Source organism: Astyanax mexicanus, chromosome 9, assembly GCF_023375975.1.
Source record: "Astyanax mexicanus isolate ESR-SI-001 chromosome 9, AstMex3_surface, whole genome shotgun sequence".
NCBI lineage: Eukaryota > Metazoa > Chordata > Actinopteri > Characiformes > Acestrorhamphidae > Astyanax > Astyanax mexicanus.
In genome coordinates this window covers 3,634,351-3,656,672 of record NC_064416.1, presented here as the reverse complement: position 1 = coordinate 3,656,672, position 22,322 = coordinate 3,634,351, and the positions used below count along the sequence as shown (strand labels likewise).

Sequence of the window (22,322 nt, the reverse complement as noted above, 5' to 3'; positions counted from 1 at the left end):
GTAAAAATAATATTTTTAACTCAAGTCTTTATTTTTTTTAGTTATTACATAATATCTTCATTTCTATGTATTTTATTTGTTTTTTAGTTTAGTTTTTAGTTCAGTTTAAATAAATTATTTTGTATATGATGTGCCCAAAATATTTTTACTATAGTATGTTTTTACTATATACTGTCTAAATAATAAAAAAATAAAATAAAACAGTAATATTAGAGAGCTCAGTTCTGTACAGTGTGAAATCAGCAGCCATGTTTCAGACAGTAGGAGGAGATTACAGAGAGTTAGAGGAAGAGAAAGTTGTTTATCCATGCAGAAACACTGACAGGGTGAGTCCAGTTTATATAAATATATCTTTATTACAGATTAATTAAAGCTAATTATTAATATATTATGTCATGTGTAAAAGTTTAATGCCCATAAATGGTAATAGTACTTACTTTACTCTGCAGGCATGGCAGCATTCCTCAAGCCGAGGGTATTATTAACCGAGTTTGGAGTAATAAAGCGTGTTTAACAGCTTAAAAATGGCATTTTAACAAGATATGCATGTTTAATTGTAGTTAAACTGGTAAAACTAAAGTCTAAAGTGAATATGAACCTGTTTGGCGTTTTTTTTTTTGGTTCGTACTTTTCGCTTTTTCACAACTTTCCGTTCTACCTTAAATACAGCAGCTGCCGCATTCTGGCACTGAGCTGCTCCCATTGCAACAGCCGCGTTTTTTAAGGTGGAACGGACAACTTAGAAAAGACGCCACACCACGCTAGTTAGTTAACCCAACCCTGTAAATGTTGTTTTATATCGTTTAATCGGTTTTATAACACGAGTAGGTTTGATTTAAAGGGTTTCCACGTTTTATTCAAGTCGTTTTTTGCGTAAAAACATGTTTTAAATGTTTTTAAAAAACGTGTTTTTGTGCTCTGGAAAAAATTAAGAGTTCCTTTGATTTTAACAAATTAAAAAACTCTGGAATATAATCAATGGATGATCACAAACCATCAAACCAAACTGTACTGCTTAATTTTTTGCACCAGGAGTAAAGCAGCATAAAGTTATCCAAAAGCAGTGTGTAAGACTGGTGGAGGAGAACAAGCCAAGATGCGTGAAAAACCAGGGTTATTCCACCAAATATTGATTTCTGAACTCTTAAAACTTTATGAATATAAACTTGTTTTCTATACATTATTTAAGGTCTGAAAGCTCTGCATCTTTTTTTTTATTTCAGCCATTTCTCATTTTCTGCAAATAAATGCTCTAAATGAGAATATTTTTATTAGGAATTTGGAAGAAATGTTGTCTGTAGTTTATAGAATAAAAACAACAATGTTCATTTTACTCAAGCATAAACCTATAAATAACAAAATCAGAGAAACTGATTCAGAAACTGAAGTGCTCTCTTCATTTTTCCAGAGCTGAATAAAGCCCACTCATTAAAATACTGAATTTTATCTTCGTGTTCTGCAGAAATCTTGTTGATTTTCTATTTGTAATGTTAATCAATGTATTGGACGTTAAAATGGCTTAGTATGAAAAAAAAAAAAAATCATGGCTCTGAATGTTTTAAACAGAGGTAGAATTTTTTTATATTAGTGCATCTCAAAAAATGTGAATATCATTGAAAAGTTACTTTATTTTAGTACTTTAATTAAAAAATCTGAAATCCATATATTATATAAATGTATTACACACAATATTCTCAGAAAATTTGAATATTATATAATAAGACCAATTGGTACTTTTGGCAGTGTGGGCAGTGTGCCAAGTCCTGCTAGAAAATGAAATCCGCACCTCCATAAAAGTTGTTATCAGCAGAGGGAAGCTGTAAGATATGAAGTGCTGTAAGATTTTGTGGGAAAACAAAACTGCACTGACTTTAGACTTGATAATAAAACACAGTGGATCAACACCAGCAGATGACAGACATGTCTCTCCAAACCATCACTGATTGGTGGAAACTTCACACTAGACCTCGAGCAGTTTGTACTGTGTGTCTCTCCACTCTTCCTCCAGACTCTGCTCCCTTGATTTACTTTAAATGAAATGTAAAATTTACTGATGATCAGTGATGGTTTGGAGAGTCATGTCTGTCATCTGCTGGTGAACTCTTGATGAGTTCAGCACAGCTGTTAACTGAAAGCCTGATAGCCTGAAAGCCTCATAAAGCTGACTGAGAAACTGTCATCTAAGCAAGAATCTAAAATATGAAACATATTCAGTATTCATTTACCGGTCACTGGTATTACATGTTGTGATACATTGAATTAATTCTGCGAGTTCTCATCAGTGCACAGCTCTAGTATGTACTGTCGTTTCTTCTGAAATGAGTTATAAATGTAATTTCCTGCAGGCTGTGGTTGCTATGTGCACACAGATCAGGTTGACTCTGGCTTGTTTGACCCTGACCTCATACCCACTCAGTATGTACACTAATAATACTGATATGATCGGTGGTGGGTCTGCAGCTTCCTACTGTAATAGATTTTTCGTGGCGGGCTCTGCTCCTCCGGGGCCAGTTCTGCTTTTAACTTAAACCTAAACTTCATAAACTTCTTCAGTATGCTGTGAAATATATCAATTTCTCCAGTGTGTTTCCTGTAATGCTGGGAGTTAAATCATTAAAACAAGGCCAGCATAAACTTCCCACAAGCATGATTAATGGAATTTTTCCCCATTTGTCTCACCTATTCAGCTGCTACTCAGCTGTATTTCTCCCTATCACTAATGATGCTACAACACCAGGAGGGTGAAGACTAGCACATGCCTCCTCCGATACATGTGAAGTCAGACTCTGCCGCTTTTTGAACTGCTGCTGATGCTGTAGCATTGCCGAGTAGCATCACAGCGGAGATGACAGACTAGAAAACAGGTTTCTGAATCAGTTTCTCTGATTTTGCTATTTATAGGTTTATGTTTGAGTAAAATTAACATTGTTGTTTTATTCTATAAACTACAAACAACATTTCTCCCAAATTCCAAATAAAAATATTCTCATTTAGAGCATTTATTTACAGAAAATGAGAAATGGCTGAAATAACAAAAAAGATGCAGAGCTTTCAGACCTCAAATAATGCAAAGAAAACAAGTTCATATTCATAAAGTTTTAAGAGTTCAGAAATCTCCTTCACCAGTTTTACACACTGCTTTTGGATAACTTTATGCTGCTTTACTCCTGGTGCAAAAAAAATAAAAAAAATCAAGCAGTTCAGTTTGGTGGTTTGATGGCTTGTGATCATCCATCTTCCTCTTGATTATATTTCAGAGGTTTTTAATTTGGTAAAATCAAAGAAACTCATCATTTTTAAGTGCTCTCTTATTTTTTCCAGAGCTGTAATTTTTAATATAGCTTTTACTGAAATACAGTTACTGTGATTGGCATAGTTTTTGATGGGTTTTCTCAGAACATACTTCAGATGCCTTCACTTCCTCTCCCTCTCTTCCTCTCTTTCTCTCTCTTTTCCGTGTTTCGTCTCTAGAGAGGAGATGAGTGAGGACGTGTTTGAAGTGCCGGCGAGGAACGAGTACCGTTACCTGGTGCAGGACGAGGGGGAGGAGGAGGTGCAGTATGTGCGGCGTCACTACGTCAGCCCGTTCCTGGTGCTCTCCAGGAGGTGCATGTTTTTAATAGCTTGCGGGGTCCTCGCTTTACTCGCCCTTGCTGCATATTTGGCTTATGTGGCCCAGACTCCGCCCCCTGGCTTTGCGGAGGTGGTTACGGACTGCGGTTGGCTGCGGGGACGCCACCAGGGCGGGGCTTATTCCTTCAGTGGCATCCCGTACGCTGTGCCTCCTGTTGGTGAACTCCGCTGGAAGCCGCCGGAGGATCTGAAGCATGCTGGGAAGTGCTGGCACGGCGTTTACGACGCTACATACGTACGTAACGTCTGCGCGCAGATACAGCCCCTGGAGCGAAATGGTTCCGTGACCGGAAAAGAGGACTGTCTTCATCTGAGTGTGTTCACCCCCAGTTTACGACCCGCCGAACGCCTGCCGGTCATGGTGTGGTTCCACGGTGGGTATCTGCACATGCTCAGTGGGCAGGAGAAAGGATACTCGCCCACAGAAGAGCTGGCGGCACAAACCAACACCGTGTTCGTCAGCCTGAACTACCGGCTCAACGCCTTCGGCTTCATGGCTCTGGAGGTTCTGAGGGAGGGGTCGCCCACCAACACCTCAGGTCAGACCCTCAGCACAGTTGTCTGAATGAATTAACACCATTAAAGGAGAACTTCTGTGTAAAATGGACTTTGGGTGTAGTAAAACATGATAAAGAATACTAATCTTTGTTGAGTAGCTCACCTCCTCTCTCCCACAGCTTTCTGAGATCCAGAAATTTTGTGCAGTCTGTCCAAACAGGCTAGAATAGGTTTTAAAGGGGCATACTTTGCCCCTGAAGATAAATTTTCACTTTTTACTCCATTATCAAGAGTCAAAGTAGCTCCACCACGCCACCAGTAGCTACTTTAAGATGGTGGTGCCCGGAGATTTACCTACTCTACAGGGTTGTAAACTGTGTTTTTTAGTTACTTCTAATGCACTTTTTTAATTCTAAATGCCTCGTTTTAAATATCAGCGTTCTCTGGACTCTACCAATAAAGCATGTAGATACTTTGAGCCTGAATAACGGTGTAAAAGGCGATTTATCTGCAGGGGGAAAATATGCCCCATTAAAACCCATTCTAGCCTGTTTGGAAAAACTGCACAAAATTACTGGATCTCGGAACGCTGTGGGAGAGAGGAGGTGTGCTATTCAACAATGGTTAGTACTCTTTATCATGTTTTCACACCCAGAGTTTTTCTTTAATGTCCATGCTGGATGAGTAACACAGAAATTGTTTCAAAAATTGGGCTGCAATTAATGACTATTTTAGAGGTCAACTAATCCGAAAATTATATTTCAATTAGTCGATTAGTTGCGATTATTTTTTGCATGCTCTTAATTTGTGTTTCCTATTGGTGAGTCTCCCGATCCAATTTAGGGCTATAGACTGATTTTCCAGGACATTATGATAGGTAGGTGTGTATATTTAAAACAGTTTAGAACTGTTAACACTAGGTACTTAGCTGCTATCTTGTGCTAGCTGCTATCTTGTGTAAGCAGAGGAGATAGTCCATATCCAGAAAGTAAAAACCCACCCCCGGCTCTTCTGCGGATCAGCCAAAAAAACCTGGGGTGGATTTTAACTTTGTGGTCCTGGAATACCCACCTCTATAGTGTGTAACTATAGGTTTAAATAGGATCTCCGGTGGATTTGGTGTTTTACTCTGAGAGAGTCTAAGACTAGATCAGTGGCTAAACTGCACTTAGCAGGGCATTATTACACATGTTATAAAGTAACATATGACATTGCAAAGACTGTTATTAGTGTAAAAATGTCTTTATTTTAAAACATTTCTAACTGTTGTCCATCTCGCTGTCTCCTGATGTCGCAGTGCTGTTAACCAATCAGAGGTGATATGTTTGCATGTATGAATATTCATGAGCAAGAGCAGAAATCCTATTGTTTCTCCTCGCCCCTCCACTCCTCCACTGAACTAAAGCAGAGTTATACCGGATCACTTGAGCTCTTTTTTTCACAAAAAAACAGCTCATATGACATTTATTTATACTAGAGACACAACTAGACATTTTAAAATGAATTAATAAAAAAAACGATGGAATGAGACCTTTAAATATTATCCATACCCACTCAAAGTACCCAAGATAGTTGGTCTTAAAAAGTATGGGAGCACAGAAAGTAAAATTTTCGTTTTTTATTCATATATGCATTTTTTACACTTTTTCCATGTATTTAATTAATTAAATACCCTAAAGGTGCATCCCTAATTATTGTACCACACCATATTAAATATATATATATATTAATAATATGATTGAGGAAACAAATCACCATGACTACAGAACAAATATGGCCACTTTACTTACTACAATCCAAATCCACCCACAGTACAGACCATAATATAGCCATAAATGTGTGCTGATCAGTTTTAACACTGTGATATTAACTCATATGAGATATTAACTGATTATAATTGTGAACACAGGTAACTACGGCTTCATGGATCAGATCCTGGCTCTGCAGTGGGTTCAGAGGAACATCCATGTGTTCGGTGGAGATCCAGGAAAAGTTACTATATTTGGCCAGAGTTCAGGTAAAAACTGAATTACATGTCTTATAAACCTCTAAATCTGTTTTTATTTTTTAATATGGCATCAAAAAAAAACTATAAAAAGGTCAGAAAGTTATGTCTGTGTGTGTCTGTGTGTGTTTTTACAGTTTTTTCCTATACAGCTGCTGTTTTGGATATTTTTTATGTTTTTGTGTGAATATGATGAGTACGTTCTCTCACAATATGGTTATTTTAGATATAGTGTAGATATAATGTGTGTGTATGTGTACTAATATTAATAGAATTCATATATTAGCTTAAATATGACCATCTTTTGATAAAAATGTAAGTAATCTTATATATGGTGAGGATTTTTCGTAATAATTATATTGACAGTGAATATATAATAAGTGCTTAATAATAATTGACATTCTAAAAAAGCATAAATTTTTTCTCTCTCAACAGAAGCACTAAATGTGGGATTTAAACATATTTTGAGAATATGTTTAAATGTATAATAGGAATATGTACACTGAGTTCGGCTGTTGTTTTGTCTCTTATCTGGTGTGTTTACACATTTTTAAAAAGAGTGAACAGAGTGCACTTTAACGACATGTGGACAATTATAGTTTTTATAGTCAACATTATTAATTTTACAGATTAATTATTTTAGTAATTCAGTTGAAAATGTGAAACTCATATATTGTACAGATGTATTATGTATTAATGGCTTTATTATGGCTTACAGCCAATGAAAACCCAAAAATCAGTGTCTCAGAAAATAGAATATAATAGAATATTATATAATAAGATCAATTGGTACTTTTGGCAGTGTGGGCAGTGTGCCAAATCCTGCTGGAAAATGAAATCCGCATCTCTATAAAAGTTGTCAGCAGAGGGAAGCATGAAGTGCTGTAAGATTTTGTGGGAAAACAACAAAACTATAATGATATATAGTATTATATATATAATTTAAATAATAATAAAACACAGTGGATCAACACCAGCAGATGACATGTCTCTCCAAACCATAGATGTAAATTTAGTACAGTTATTCATTACAGAAATACATATTTTTTCTGTGTAAAATGAAATAGCTTAATGAGTGGACACCATTAACTCTATCAATATATATATATATATATATATATATATATATATATATTCATTGCTTTCTCTATGCAAATTTTAATGAGCAGTGTGAGGATAACAGACCATAATATAATGTGTCTTTATATGTTAATTTTTGATGTATTTGATTATTGCTCTTTTAATTCCCTGTACTCTTTTATTTTAAGGAGGAACATCAGTATGGACGCTGATGATGTCACCGCTAGCGAAGAACCTGTTCCATCGAGCGATCGATATGAGCGGGTCGTACGTGTATAACGCTTCTCTGGAGTCAGCTGAGAAAGATAATCTTGTTTTCCTGAGAAAAACCGGCTGCAGAGACGCCGCCTGCCTCCGAAAACTCAGCGCAACCCAGGTCCTGCAGGTGAGACTCAGCCCAGCCAATCAGCAGCCTGCACACATTCATCTTAACATATTTTATTCATGACTTCCATTGGAGTTATTGAACCATTTATAGTAGATACAAAAAAAATATATTAATTTAATTGCATATACAGAATTATTTCTAATAGTAAATTAGATCATTCATTGTAGAATCAGATCCAACTATAGTAATTACTGAATTATTAGTAGAAAATACTGAATCATTTGTAGCAGATACAGAATCATTTATATAGTAATAGTAACTGAATCGTTTATTGTAGATACAGAACCCTGTATAATAGAAAACGAATCATTTTTGCTGACACTGAACTATTTCTAGAAGTTATAAAATTTGAATTATTGTGTATTTTGAATCATTTACAATAGTAACTGAATCATTTATTATAGACACCGAACCATGTATAGACGTTACTGAATCATTGTGTATATTGAATCATTTAGAATATTAACTGAATCATTTATTGTAGATACTGAATTGCTTATTGAAGTTACTGAACCATTGTGTATATTGAATCATGTATAATAGTAACAGAACAATTTATTGAACCATTTCTTGATGTATTGAGTATTGACATTTTTCTGTGAATAAAAAATTTAAATTAAGCAACTCATTTTTTAAAATCCATTTGCAAAGATCAGTATACATATACTTTCACAATATACATTTTTTTAATAAAAAAGTTTTTAGTTTCTTTGTCTTATTAAAGGCTCTGGCAGTTTACTGCAAAATTCTGTTCACTGGATTTTGGACCATTTTTTGTTATTTACTGTACCTGAAAAGCTTAAATGGCAAAAATAAAGGGAAAAAAGAGAGGGGGAGGGTTCTAAAGTGTTTGACTGGCAGTGTATATTGTTAAAATCTTGTTTTTTCTCGTGCACCGTGTTAAACTCAACAGTATTTTTTATTATATTTGTATTATAAAAGATAAAAGTGCCCTGTTCTTCCTGCGCAAGGCGCGTCACGATGCTCATTGCTATCTTACACCTTGTCAACAGTCTATTTTCAGCTGCATGATCAGAAATTGCAGCAATTGACCTATGCTCTGTAGATCACTAAAAAAGATCCTTTGTCCCTGATGTAAAAACACAAGTGCAGAATGGATTAAAAGTTAAGGATTAGTAGGTTTAATACAGTTACAGGGTTGGTACGGTCATGAAAAACATGGAAAAGTCATGGAATTTAAAAATAATAGCAATTTCTAGGCCTGGATATGTTTTGGAAACATAAAAATACCCAGAATGTTTTGGAAACAAATCTTTGTTTCCGTTTATCGATGGAGAAAATCTATTTATTTCAGTTAATTCAGTAATTTAAGCCTACACAGTGGAGCTCTCAGGATCTTACACACAATTTATTATAAAAATATCTTTTTAAGCCTACTATAATCAATTTTTTATCAGAGTTTTAGTTGATTTTTGGTTTTATTGTTCGTGTCAGCACTGATGTTTAAAACAAAATTGTACAGTCATGAAAATTTGGCTTAATGGCATTAAAAATAATAAAAAAGGTTGTGGAAATGTATTGGTTTAAAGGTGTATGAACCATGCAGTTAATCTATGAATAATGAATCATTCATTTTAAATAGCTAAATTATTTTATCACAGGTTTAAATACTGTATCTTCTTCTTCTGACTGTCCAGGCCATCCCGTGGGAGGAGTATCCGTACTGGGCGGCGGAGGATCTCACTGATATCCCGGTTAAAGGGCGTTTCTGTGGTCCGGTAGCCGTAGTGGACGGTCACGTTCTTCCTCTTCCTCCGTTTGAAGCCTGGAAGAAACCCGGGCAGTTTAATGATGTGCCGTTTGTGGTGGGAACCACGCAGCAGGAGGCCGACTACAGGTTAATTTCACAGTGTCTTTATACAGCTCTTTATTAGGGGTGTAACGGTACGTGTAATTTTTACTAACTGTGACGGCACAGGGGTCACGGTTCGGTTCACGCAAACGCTTGCAGAATACAGAATATACGGTACACAGGCAGTCTATAGGAGACTTTTGGAACCAATGAACGTAAACTGGAAAGCGTAGCTGTAGCACTGTTTCTTATTAGCGACTCGCTACTGACTTAGCGTCTTCTTAGAGAAGTTTAGCTCTTACTGAAAGTTGGAGCACACAAGCAGAGAGCGCACAACCACAACCGTCGCTGTGCTGCTAAAGGAAACTAATGGTTGCCTGTTGCTTTCCAGTGTGAACGCAGGGTTAGGCGCTCGTACTCTCTCTCTCTTTCTCTCTCTCTCTGAGATATTATAATAAAGCACAATAAGCTCCAGTCTGACAGACCTAAACCACACTACACTATTATTACTGTTCCTCACAAAATAAAAAAAATAATCATGATTTTAATTCATTTTCAAGTGATGGACACCACTAATATAATTTAATTTGAACAATCTAATGCTGATATTTCTTAAAAAAGAACTCAAACACGGAACTGCACTGAAAACGTGGTGAAAACATAAATGAACCGTGGGGTTTTTACCGAGGTGTGAACCGAATCGTGAATTTTCTGTACCGTTACACCCATAAGCTTTATCAAATATCCCGCTTCTAACTGTGTGAATGTGTCTGTAATTTCTCTTCTACAGCCCCATAATGAAGAACATTTCTCAGTGGACCTGGGCAGACTATGAGTGGTTTGTGAGAGGTGCGTTATTATTACCAGAACACTGTTTTAAATATATATGTAGTAACTTTCTGGCAGCAGGGGTGACAGAATATTATTGTTTATTTATTTATTTGTTTTGTTTTTTTTGCCTTAAATTCCTTAAATTCAGTATTTTTTTGTTTTGTTTCAAATGTTCTGCATTGTAGATTAATACTTAAATCATCCAAACTATGAAGAAAAACAGATTGAATTATTAATTGAACAAAAAAACAAACCAGATTATGTTTTATAGAGACAGTTTTGCACATCTCTGCTGGATTTTCTCAGTCAGCTTTATGAGGTAGATAGGGCTGGACCCGAATATTCGGGTATTCGGATATTCGTTCGTTGAGTAGGTATTCGGTTTTTAATTTTGGTATTCGGATATTCGTTTTTTTTCTCCTTTCCAGAGTTCCACCTCACTCTAACCACTTCTGTTCTCACGGGTCCCGTCAGAATATCTTGCGCGCGGGACAGAACTGAACTGTTATTGGCTGGAGCGGGAGTTTAATCCAGACGATGCGGGAGCAAATTAATAAATAGTTAAGAAAACTGTAATAATTGTAAAAAAATAAAAACCTAAAGAAAACTCTCAACGCGCAGGATGGACCGACACACACACGCACACACCGATGGTGTTTGGACTGGGGTAAGGAACGGGACCGCACTATTCAGCGCTGCTGTTTTAATAAATATATAAGTAAATTTGAAACATTAAATGTAGTTTATTTAATTTATATTAGGAACGCGGGGCGGGAGCGGCAGAAATGTGTATGTGGCGGGCGGGCGCGGGATTAAAAGAAGCAATTTTTTTGCGGAGCGGTAACGAGACAGAAACGCGGGAGCGTGGAAGAGTGGGTTTAAAAATCAGTCTGGCGCAGACCTCTATTATACATGATAAAAAAAAATGCAGGCTCTTCGAAACTGATTTATATAATAAAACGTAAGGGGTAATGTGGCAACAGTAGGGGCTAAATCGGTTACAAAAGCCTGGCCTACAAAAATGATGTCTGAACGAATTTCCTCTTATCTAATATAATTTAACATGGTTTAAAAATATAAAATAATTTCTAAACAAACGAAATATTTAATATTGAGCTTATAGCCCAAGTGCAAAAATACAAAATCAGTAATATGCCCTGCACAATCCTTTAACCGAAATAGACCAAGTACAGTTTACAATGACTGTCCTCTAATATAATTACCAATGTTTAAGAATATAAAATACTTCCTGAACAAACGTTTTTTTTTGTTTGTTTTTTTAAGCAAATAGCCTAAGTGTGAAAACACAAACAGCAATTTACTGGGCTGGCTTGCGCAGCGGAGAAACCGTGCAGCAGCCTCCTAGCCTGCTTACGCAGCGGATAAGCCGCGTGTGGGGCAGCAGAAATTCCGGGATGAAAACACAAAGAAATCTGGGCTAAAAACACAGAAAAAATATGGGGTGAAAACACAAAAATCCGGGATAAAAACACCAAAAATCCGGGGTGAATATGTCTCGTCGGTCAGAGCAAATTGAACATTTTTCAGTGGATTAAAGGGGCCGTGATTTGCTTTTTTTTTTTTTTTTTTTACCTCTTTTTTTAAAAACGAATATTCGAATATTCGCTTTGAATCAGTGCCGAATATCCGGAGCTCAAAAAACGCTATTCGGGCCAGCCCTAGAGGTAGAATCACCTGGAATTCAGGCTTTCAGTTAACAGCTGTGCTGAACTCATCAAGAGTTAATTACTTGAATTTCTTGTCTCTTAATAAAGTGTTTGAGAGCATCAGTTAAAGTAAAGTAGTGAAGAGGTAGAGTTACAGGTATACAGTGAGAATGCATGACATTATCCTTTTTTATTGTTGTTTTTCGTTTTTTTGTGTGTCGCTTTTGTGTAAGCTGGCCTCGATCTGACCCAGCTATCAAATATACTCCTTTTTAATTGAGCCTAACTGCTGATAAGGTTCAGTTTAATCTGATATATTAGCCTTATAATATACTGCTATGAACAAACACTGTCTCTGCTGCTGCTCCATGCTGTTTACACACTAAGAGCGCGGTATGTGCAGCGTTCACTGCTCACATCTGTTCTTTAAAAACACTGTTTAAAAGCACAGCTGCAAATTTTCAGCGTTCTGTGTTAAATCAGCACAGATATACACGCTGGAACACAGAATCTTCTCTCTATATTTACCTTCTTGCTCCCGTGCCAGACGGCTCCGACCAATCAGAGGAGACGATGTGCTTGCGTGGGTTATTGGTGCGTTTAGGTTTTTGCCTGTGTGAAAACAAACCAAACAGAGGGAGAAACGCTTACTTTCTGAAACGCTGAAACAAGCTCAGATGTTTATAATAAAGCCCAAAAAGAAGTTTCCTCTATTCAATTTATCATGCATTTTTATTCCAGCGCGTCACGTCCAGGGCTTTATCTGCCCTCAAACATACAAGTATATACTAGTATTTTAATTATAGACACCACTAATATAAATATAATTACATTTTACATTTAAATATCTACTGCAATTACTCACAGTTAATGACAAAATATTGTTACTATTAATCATATATATGTATATATATATATATTTGAATATTTTAATCAATTGACACCACTAATAATGAAATGAAAAATTATGTTATGTAATAAATAAAGTTTGGGAGAGGGACCACGCTCTAACTCCACCCCGTATCAGTTCCCTCCCCCTTTTTCACTCTTTCTCTACTTCTCTCAGGCTTGGTCCGCACTTAGCAAATGCGAAATTGCAATACTTTTAAGGGTGAAATGTCTAATTTTCTTGAAGATGTCTTTGATTTCAACTAGGCCCGTCACAATAATTGCAATATCGATTTATCGTACAATACATGAACATTATCCACAATAATTTTTGATAATCGTGATATCGTCTTTTGTGTTTATTTGTATGTTTGTTCACACATACAGTACAGCCCAAAGGTTTGGACACAACTTCTCTTTTTCAATGCGTTTTCTTTATTTTCATGACTATTTACATTGTAGATTCTCACTGAAGCATCAAAACTATGAATGAACACACGTGGAGTTTTATGTACTTAACAAAAAATTATGAAATAACTAAAAAAAAACATGTTTCATATTGTAGTTTCTTCAAAACAGCCACCCTTTGCTCTGATTACTGCTTTGCACACTCTTGGCATCATCATTCTCTCAATGAGCTTCATTAAGAGGTGGCCACCTGAAATGAAAAGTTTTCCAACAGTCTTGAAGGAAGGAAGGAGTTCCCAGAGGTGTTTATTAGCACTTGTTGCTCCTTTGCCTTCTTCACTCTGTGCTCCAGCTCACCCCAAACCATCTGGATTGGGTTCAGGTCCGGTGACTGTGGAGGTTCAGCTCATTTTTTATTAAGTACCTAAAACTCCACATGTGTTCATTCATAGTTTTGATGCTTCAGTGAGAATCTACAATGTAAATAATCATGAAAATATATAACTGTGACTCCATAACATAAGTAATAAGTATATAATTCCCAAACTAATCATAATAAATGTTTAATTCAAATTTTGTTGTCTTTAAAAAGTGTATAATTACTTTTTTAATGCTATTCTGTTATAATTATGTCAGTGGCATTTAATAATTTTAACATTAGAAAAATATCGTGTATCGCAATAATTTCCAGGACAATATATCATCCACAAAAAAAAATATTGTGACAGGCCTAATTTCAACGCTTTTTAAATTCACTGTATGAGAACTATTAATGCTATAATAACACAGGCAGTTTTACAGTAACATATACCTGAAACTCTCTCTTTCTCTCTCTTCTGATTTTCTTTCTATATATATATATATATATAGAGAAGCTGAGCCCGTTTGGAAATGTGTCGGTGTCTGAAGCTCTGAGGCTCTATAACAGCTCGGCTCCCTGCCCAATCAACGACCGCTGTCCAGAAAGACTCTACACCACCCTGGTGTCGGATATGAGGGTCACCTGCCCCAATAACGACCTGGCCAAACGAGCTAAAGGTCCAGAAAACCCATCATCTACCTCACCTCCTACATATACAGGGGTTGGAGAATGAAACTGAAACACCTGTCATTTTAGTGTGGGAGGTTTCATGGCTAAATTGGAGCAGCCTGGTGGTTAATCTTCATTAATTGCACATTGCACCAGTAAGAGCAGTAAGAGTGTGAAGGTTCAATTAGCAGGGTAAGAGCACAGTTCTGCTCTAAATATTGCAATGCACACTATAACATTATGGGTGACATACCAGAGTTCAAAAGAGGACACATTGTTGGTGCACGTCTTGCTGGAGCATCTGTGACCAAGACAGCAAGTCTTTGTGATGCATCAAGAGCCACGGTATCCAGGGTAATGTCAGCATACCACCAAGAAGCACCAACCACATCCAACAGGATTAACTGTGGACGCTGTAAGAGGAAGCTGTCTGAAAGGGATGTTCGGGTGCTAACCCGGATTGTATCCAAAAAACATAAAACCACGGCTGATCAAATCACGCAGAATTCAATGTGCACCTCAACTCTCCTGTTTCTACCAGAACTGTCCGTCACCACAATCAATTATTGTGCTCTAAAACCAGGTGTTTCAGTTTCATTGTCCAACCCCTGTACCTCTCAGTGTATTTTCCCCCACAGCTCCTCCGCTCTCTCTCACCGCTGTGTTTTTATTACAGATGCTCTGAGCAGCCCTGTGTATCGCTATATAGTGACCTACACTCCGTCCAAAGCCGCAGACTTCGCCCCCTGGATGCCGTTCCCAAGCCGCTTCTCCTTCCGTCTGCTGGACAGCCTGGCGTTCTTCAGCAGCCTCGAGATGGTGCTGGGGACCATGAGCCCTGAAGACAAGGCTTTCCAGGATCTGCTCACCAAATACTTCATCTACTTCGCAAAAGAAGGTGAGCTTTATTTGGAAATATACCAAATAAGAGAGCACTTAAAAATGATGAGTTTCTTTGATTTTATCAAATTAAAAACCTCTGGAATATAATCAAGAGAAAGATGGATGATTACAAACCATCAAACCACCAAACTGAACTGCTAGAATGTTAAAAATAATAAAAAAAATATATCCTTTAAAAATTGCTTTTTTATATTTACTCAAGTTATATTTGTCTGATATTAAAATTTGTTGGATAATCTGAAAAATGTGAGTATGATAAAAAAAAAGTGAAAATATAAGAAATCTCTAGTGGGCAAATACTATTTAACAGCATTATACATGCTATTTTTTTTTCTTTTTCTGTATTTTATTTATTTTATGCATTTTACACTTTTTTGTATGGTGTCCTTAAATGACAGAAGGCGCCCATGAAATAAAAAGTATTATTATTATTATTATTATTATTAATTTAGGGTTTATGCCTTTTCAACTTTGACCCACAACATAACAGAAGGATTAAAACACTTTATGTCGGATGGAATAGAATGAAATAGAATAGAATAGAATAGAATGAAATAGAAGAGAAGAGAATATAAGAGAATGGAACAAAATAGAATGGAATAGAAGAGAATAGAATAAAATGGGATAGAATAGAAAATAATAGAATAGAGTGGAACTGAAAAGAAAAGAGTTGATGAAAATGGAATAGAATAGAGTAGAAAAGAATGGAATATAATAGAATGGAATAAAAATAGAAAATAATGGAATAGAATAGAAAATAGTAAAATAGAATAGAAAAGAATGGAATAGAATAAAATAGAATAGAATGAAATAGAACAGAAAAGGATGCAATAGAATAGAATGGAACAGAATAGAAAAGAATTGAATACAAAATAAAAGAATAGAATAGAATGTAATAGAATTAAAGGCTAATAATTATTAATTATTATTATTGTGTTGCAGGTAAGATGCCGGCTGATTGGCCGGAGTTTGTCTCGGGGACGGCCCTGCTGGATAAATCTCTCCGAGCGGAGCGGGACCCGTTCTCAGAGAGGTGCAGACTCTGGGAGGAACAGGACTTTTATAAATACGCTTGGATTAATTAATAACACGTACACATATAAATATAAATATATACAGATACACACACTTCACTAAAGCAGCATTAAATACCGCAGATTATTCCGTCTGTACTTTAAATTGATCTCAATTCTCGCTGTATTAAACAGCTGCGTCTGCAGGGAAGGAGCGTATTGCACTGAGACTGGAGGACGTAGAATAGATGGAATTTAAAAGAGATATCAGTGATGGTAAATTTAATAAGGAACAAATGTAAGGATGCACTGGGGCTGGGCAATATATACATTGTATATAACGTAAATATATATAAAAAAATGAAAATATCAATGAAAAATGATCTATTTTAAGAGTTTATTTATTTTATTGTTGATGATTACGGCTTACAGCCAATCAAAACCTAAAAAATCAGTGTCTCGGAAAATTAGAATATTATACAAGGCCAATCTGTACTTTGTGGGCAGTGTGCCAAGTCCTGCTGGAAAATGAAACCTGCATCTCCATAAAAGTTGTCAGCAGAGGGAAGCATGAAGTGCTGTAAGAATTTTTAGAAAAACACTGCACTGACTTTAGACTTTTATGGAGATGTGAATTTCATTTTTCAGCAGGACTTGGCACACTGCCAAAACTACAAATTGGTCTTATATAATATACGAGTTTCACATTTTCATCTGAATTACTGAAATAAGAGTTTAATTGGCTATAACAGCACAATGCTTGTTTTAAAAATACTTTTTTATATCATGCTTTATCATACAAAAAATTTTCACCAAAAAAATTACAGACTGTCGCTTTAATTAAAATGAAAAGAAAAAAAAGAGCCTTTTAAAGCTTCTATTTTAAATCACTATATTTTTTAAAAAGCCACTCTGTGTTGTGAATATATATGTATATTTTTGATGAATGAAACAATATAGAAATGGTCCAAAACCACTTTTATAGCACATATATACCATACATTAATACATAATTTACCTCTTTTTATTTTATGCCACTATAACTGACTTTCACCAAACTGATTATTATTAATATTATTATTGATCATTTGCTGATTGATAAGTTTAAGCTTAAATGGAAGAAGCTGATCTTAATCTCTCAGTATAATAAGCTTATTGTATTGTTTTATTGTTCTTTTCTCTTGCTTTGATGTGATTTGTGATGAAAGGGTTCTCAGGCGTCTGTAGTAACTCTGTATCTAATCACTGACTCTGATTATTCTGTATTATTCTCTTCATATTTAACTGAAGAAAGGATGGGTGGATGTGCTGAAACTGCGTAAAGGAAGAGGGGATGAAAAGTCTTCAGAATAAATAAGAGATTAAAGAGCATCTCGTTTATAGATCTCCATCAAAGTGCAGATTCTTTTCTTCTGTGGTGCGGGGTGAAGGGGTCAAGGGGTCACGTGCCTTCAACATCTTCTGTAGGGAAGAGAACCTCTGGTGAAAGTGTTTAGAGATCGTCAGACACTAGGGGGCGCTCCAGAGGAAGTCCAAAAATGAACTTTGCAAATTTGCAACTACAGGCAATATACATATAAAGATACTTAAACTTTTATATATAGTAGGGGTGTGAAAAGACACTAATCTCACGAGACGAGACACGATATTGGGTTCACGAGAATGAGACGAGATTTAAAAATTACATTTTAAGGAAAAATGGCTTAAAAACTAGAGTTTTATTTGACAAAATAATATAACGCAAACTTATCAAACTTAACAACTCTCTCACACATTGATTCTATAAGAAATAGAAATAAGAATAAAAAATAAAAATAAAACTTTTCTAGGTCTTATATAGTGCAAACAATAAGTGCAAACCACAACCAGTCGTGCAGAGCTTTTTAACTGTCGCGCAGAGCTCACATACTGTCGCGCAGAGCTTTTTAACTGTCGCGCAGAGCTCACATACTGTCGCGCAGAGCTCACATACTGTCGCACAGAGCTCACATACTGTCGCGCAGAGCTCACATACTGTCGCGCAGAGCTTTTTAACTGTCGCGCAGAGCTTTTTAACTGTCGCGCAGAGCTCACCTACTGTCGCGCAGAGCTTTTTATCTGTCGCGCAGAGCTTAACTGTACCGCGGACCTCATCTACTGTTTTTTTTTTTTGTTTTGTTTTGTTTTTTTCCCGCGCAATACAGGTTTAAGCTTGACGAGAAATATCGTCATGTTTTAATCTCGCGAGATCTCGTGCCACGAGAACTCGTCACACACCTAATATATAGTAAAGGACAAAATACATAAATCTAGTGCCGCTAAGATAAGGTCATAGGAGATATGATTATGGTATGGTGTGACCAGTATTATTGCAGAAAGAGTAACAGTGAATAAATATCAAATAAATAGTGAGAAATATATTGCACGTTAAACATATTGCACAAATGGTGATAAGGAGATCACAGTACACGCAGTGAACTGAATATTCGCAGCATAAAGCATTACAGCTATACTGAACAAGTATATATGTTTTGCATTAATAACTAAAACAGTAAACAAGATATTGATAGGGAAATTTTGAGAGTTTTAAACAAGTTTAAAGTCATGGTTCATACACTTTTTAACCATACGATTTTTAAAACATCAGTGCAGACATGGACCATAAAACCAAACTAAATAAAATCAACTAAAACTATAATCAAAATTGATTATACTAAAATGATAAGACTAAAATGAACCTGACACACAATCTTCAGTAATAAAATGAGAGCTCAATTGTGTAGGGATAAACCACTGGCTCCGAATAGATTTGTAGACCAAATTTCTACAATTTTTCCAAAATTTCTAGTTTTTTTTTTTTTTTTCCAAAATTCATCCAGGCCTGGAAATTGCTATTTTCAAATTCCATGACTTTTCCAGGTTTTTCATGACCGAACGAACCCTAAAAAGGAGAACTCCAGTATTTAATGGACTTTGGGTGTATTTATTAAATCATGATAATAAAAAAAAACTACAAATCTTTGTTGAGTAGCTCTCCTCCGCTCTCCTGCAGCTTTCTGAGATCCAGTATTTTCTGCACTTTGCCCTAACAGGCTTTAAAATAAGTGAGACAGTGCAGATAAATCACTTTTTACACCGTTATTCAGCTCAAAGTAGCTCCACACAAAATGCGTATTTGTAACACAAAGCTACAAACCAATCAGCAATGAGTAAAGCGAGACTCCGCCCACGTAGCTAATGATGACAGGATGTAGTAAAGTTGTTTATTGCGCTCAGACTCTAAACTGCAGTGTGAAATCAAATTAAAACTAACCAGATTAAATACAGTACAGAATACAATGTGACAACAAACACAGCTGGCCAACCAATCAGCTCACAGTAGCAGTAATGCTATAGCTGAAGAAAAACAGAAATCTACAGCTACGATTTCTTAAAATTCAAGCAAAAATACTTAAAAATCTACTTTCTAAAATTAAAAATGTCTATTTTGGACAAGTAGTAAAAACACAATTTTATTAACTTAAAGTTTTAGCTTTAGAATTTAGCTCCATTCACTCCCATTCATTGAGGACTCACTCGCAAGCGCCCTCTACTGCCCTGTAGTCATTTTTTATCTATTTATTTGATATATACACACAACAGAGGATAAAAAAAGGATTTCCAAGCAAAACTCTGCATAAACCAGTTTTTGATATTTACTCACCTTGTTTGTTTTGCACTTGAGTGGGAAGCGATTTTATATTGGAAACAAAAAATAAATAAATAAATAAATCACATGAATTTATGCACATGAACTTTATATCATTGAGTGAATAAAAAAAGTCGAGCACACTTTTGGAAGTTGGGGGAAATTCAACCTTTATTTACATAAAACTCAATTTTAATCTCTTCAACAGCCTACAATAAATAACTGTTTATCCACTGAACTTCTCTCTTTATTTGTTTCACAATAGTTTCTTGTCTTTTTTGGGGGCATTTTAATATAAAGGGACAAGCAGATGAGTCTAGGGGGAGGGGCTTTGTTTTGTGCCCTCTCCCCGTTTTAACACAATCAGATCAAAAAATCCAGATAAAACGAAAAGAAAAAAGTAAAATACACAATTGCAACAATGTATGTATGAGGAAGTAGAATCTTACATGCACATTATTTATGAGCAGATAGGAAAGAACTGGATTACTGACGAGTCCGAGACCTTGTTTACACCTGGACACAGAATGTGAATAGTAGAATCTGGATTGTTGTATCCTGATTAGATTTTAGTCTCAGGTTAATCAGACTAAAATCTGATTACTGTGTGGTGCAGAATGTGCAATTCTGAATCGTTAAAGAGGAGTTTCAGTTACGTTTACACTACTATACACAAATCAGATCTGATTTGGAATGACCGTCCACACTGGTATTTTGTTAGTGATCAGATTGTATTTGTATGTCTGAACGTCACAATCGTATTTGCATTTAAGACCACCTCCAAATGTGGTTTGGATCCCATCACATTTGTGCACATTATCAAAAACAATCTGGATACCATTAATTGACAAATAAATCAGATTCGGATTGTGAGTCTAAATAAAGCCGAGCGTATGGCTCTAATGCGTCTCAGACCATGTTTTGAAGTGTTTTGAGTGATCATTCAGATTTGTATCGGGTTTCAATGCGCCCATGTCCACTTCCTGAAGTGATTCCAGTGATCAGATTTGTATTTGTTTTGAAAGCGTCTCAGACCACCTCCTGGATAGGTTTGAGTGATTGATAAGAATTGTACGATGTAAACACATCTCAGACTACATTCTGAAGTGGTTTAAGTTATCGATCAGATATTTATGTTTCTATTGCGTCTCAGACCATTATCTAAAGTTGTTGGGGTGATCAGAATCGGATTTGTATGTTTTAATGCATCTCAGACCACATTTTGAAGTGGATTGAGTGAGCCGTTTCTAAATGTGTCTCAGATCATCTCCTGAAGTAGTCTGATTCATCCGATTCGTATCTTTTAAATGCATCTCAGACCACCTACTGAAGTAGTATGAATCATCCGATCCGATTAGATTTGTATCCGTTTCTAATGCGTCTCAAGTGGTGTGAGAGACCGTTTTGATTTGCATCTGTTCAAATGTGTCTGTGTCTAAATGTGTCTCAGACCACCTCCTGGTGCAGTTCGAGATGCATCTGTTTCTAATGCGTCTCAGACAACCTGCTGAACTCGTTTGATGCAATCGATCAGATATTTATCTGTTTTAATGCATCTCAGATCATCTCCTGAACTGGTTTAGGTAATCAGATTTGGATCCGCTTTAAATGCATCTCAGAACAAAGGTTTAAAGTGGTTTGAGTAATCGATTAGATTTGTATCTGTTTAAATGTGTCTTAGACCACCTACTGAAGTGAATTATCCGAATCATATCTGTTCTAAATGCATCTCAGACCATATTTTAAAGTGGTTACAAGTGATTGGAATCAAATTTTTATCCGTTTTAAACAATAAGTCTTGGGCACTGTGGATTTTTGTATGCGGTAGGCCTTAATAGGCCTTAATCCAGATATAATCCTGATACTCGAGACACATTAAAAGTGTGAACCCGGTGTGAACAGGGTCTTGGTGGTATCTGTGAATCTGTATCAGGCAGATTTGTTTTTTTTAGTTGAGCGACTCGAGGTTCTGTGAGGAGCTTTGCAGGCTCAGGCCTGTTCGGGCATGCTCGGAGAAAGAGCACAAAAATGTGGTTTTTCAAAGTGGTTCTGAAGAAAAAATCCACTAGCGATTCCAGGGGTCCAATCACAACACACCGCCACATGGGTCTGAACCGTGTACGCTTTCTGAAGGACGCACGTATTGCACGTTATGAATCGTTTCTTTAAACAAACAAAATCTCAAACTGCTGAATCCTGAAAATCTAAAGACAAAAAAACCTTTTCCAGTCAGTCGAACCCTGACGTCTCACCAGTCGTCTCAACACATCTGGCTGAAGAACGCCATCAAACTGGAGCTGCTATGCGAATTAAAACATCAGCCAGCCGAGTTCCCTTTCTCCTACGCTCCTAGCTGCACTGTTCAGGTAGAATAAGATACTGATACCAGTTTTAAATACAAAAAAATGAAAGCCATGAGAACATGGTGAAGCTAAGAAGTAGAAGACGACGTCGTTTGGTTATACACGTTTCATTTCATAGAGAATACTCTTTATATC

At 36.2% G+C, this 22,322-nt stretch overlaps 1 protein-coding gene across 1 annotated transcript; it reads left to right on the top strand.

The window, feature by feature from the left end:
• The first annotated feature begins 234 nt into the window (after window positions 1–234).
• On the top strand, window positions 235–20,062 carry si:ch211-71n6.4 (para-nitrobenzyl esterase). The gene is made up of 9 exons (XM_022665993.2): window positions 235–326; window positions 3,472–4,172; window positions 6,041–6,148; window positions 7,405–7,601; window positions 9,263–9,462; window positions 10,208–10,266; window positions 14,082–14,249; window positions 14,918–15,139; window positions 16,087–20,062. Exons 2-9 carry the CDS (start codon window positions 3,479–3,481, stop codon window positions 16,227–16,229), a joined length of 1,791 nt encoding a protein of 596 aa, XP_022521714.2. The 5' UTR covers window positions 235–326; window positions 3,472–3,478; the 3' UTR covers window positions 16,230–20,062.
• The last annotated feature ends 2,260 nt before the right edge of the window (window positions 20,063–22,322 follow it).

Bases quoted from the DNA above. Each gene is read 5' to 3' on its own strand.
- si:ch211-71n6.4 (XM_022665993.2), top strand. From the start codon at position 3,479: ATGAGTGAGGACGTGTTTGAAGTGCCGGCGAGGAACGAGTACCGTTAC. The intron at 4,173-6,040 runs GTCAGACCCTCA...TTGTGAACACAG, and splicing joins GTCGCCCACCAACACCTCAG to GTAACTACGGCTTCATGGAT. The intron at 7,602-9,262 runs GTGAGACTCAGC...CTGACTGTCCAG, and splicing joins GCGCAACCCAGGTCCTGCAG to GCCATCCCGTGGGAGGAGTA.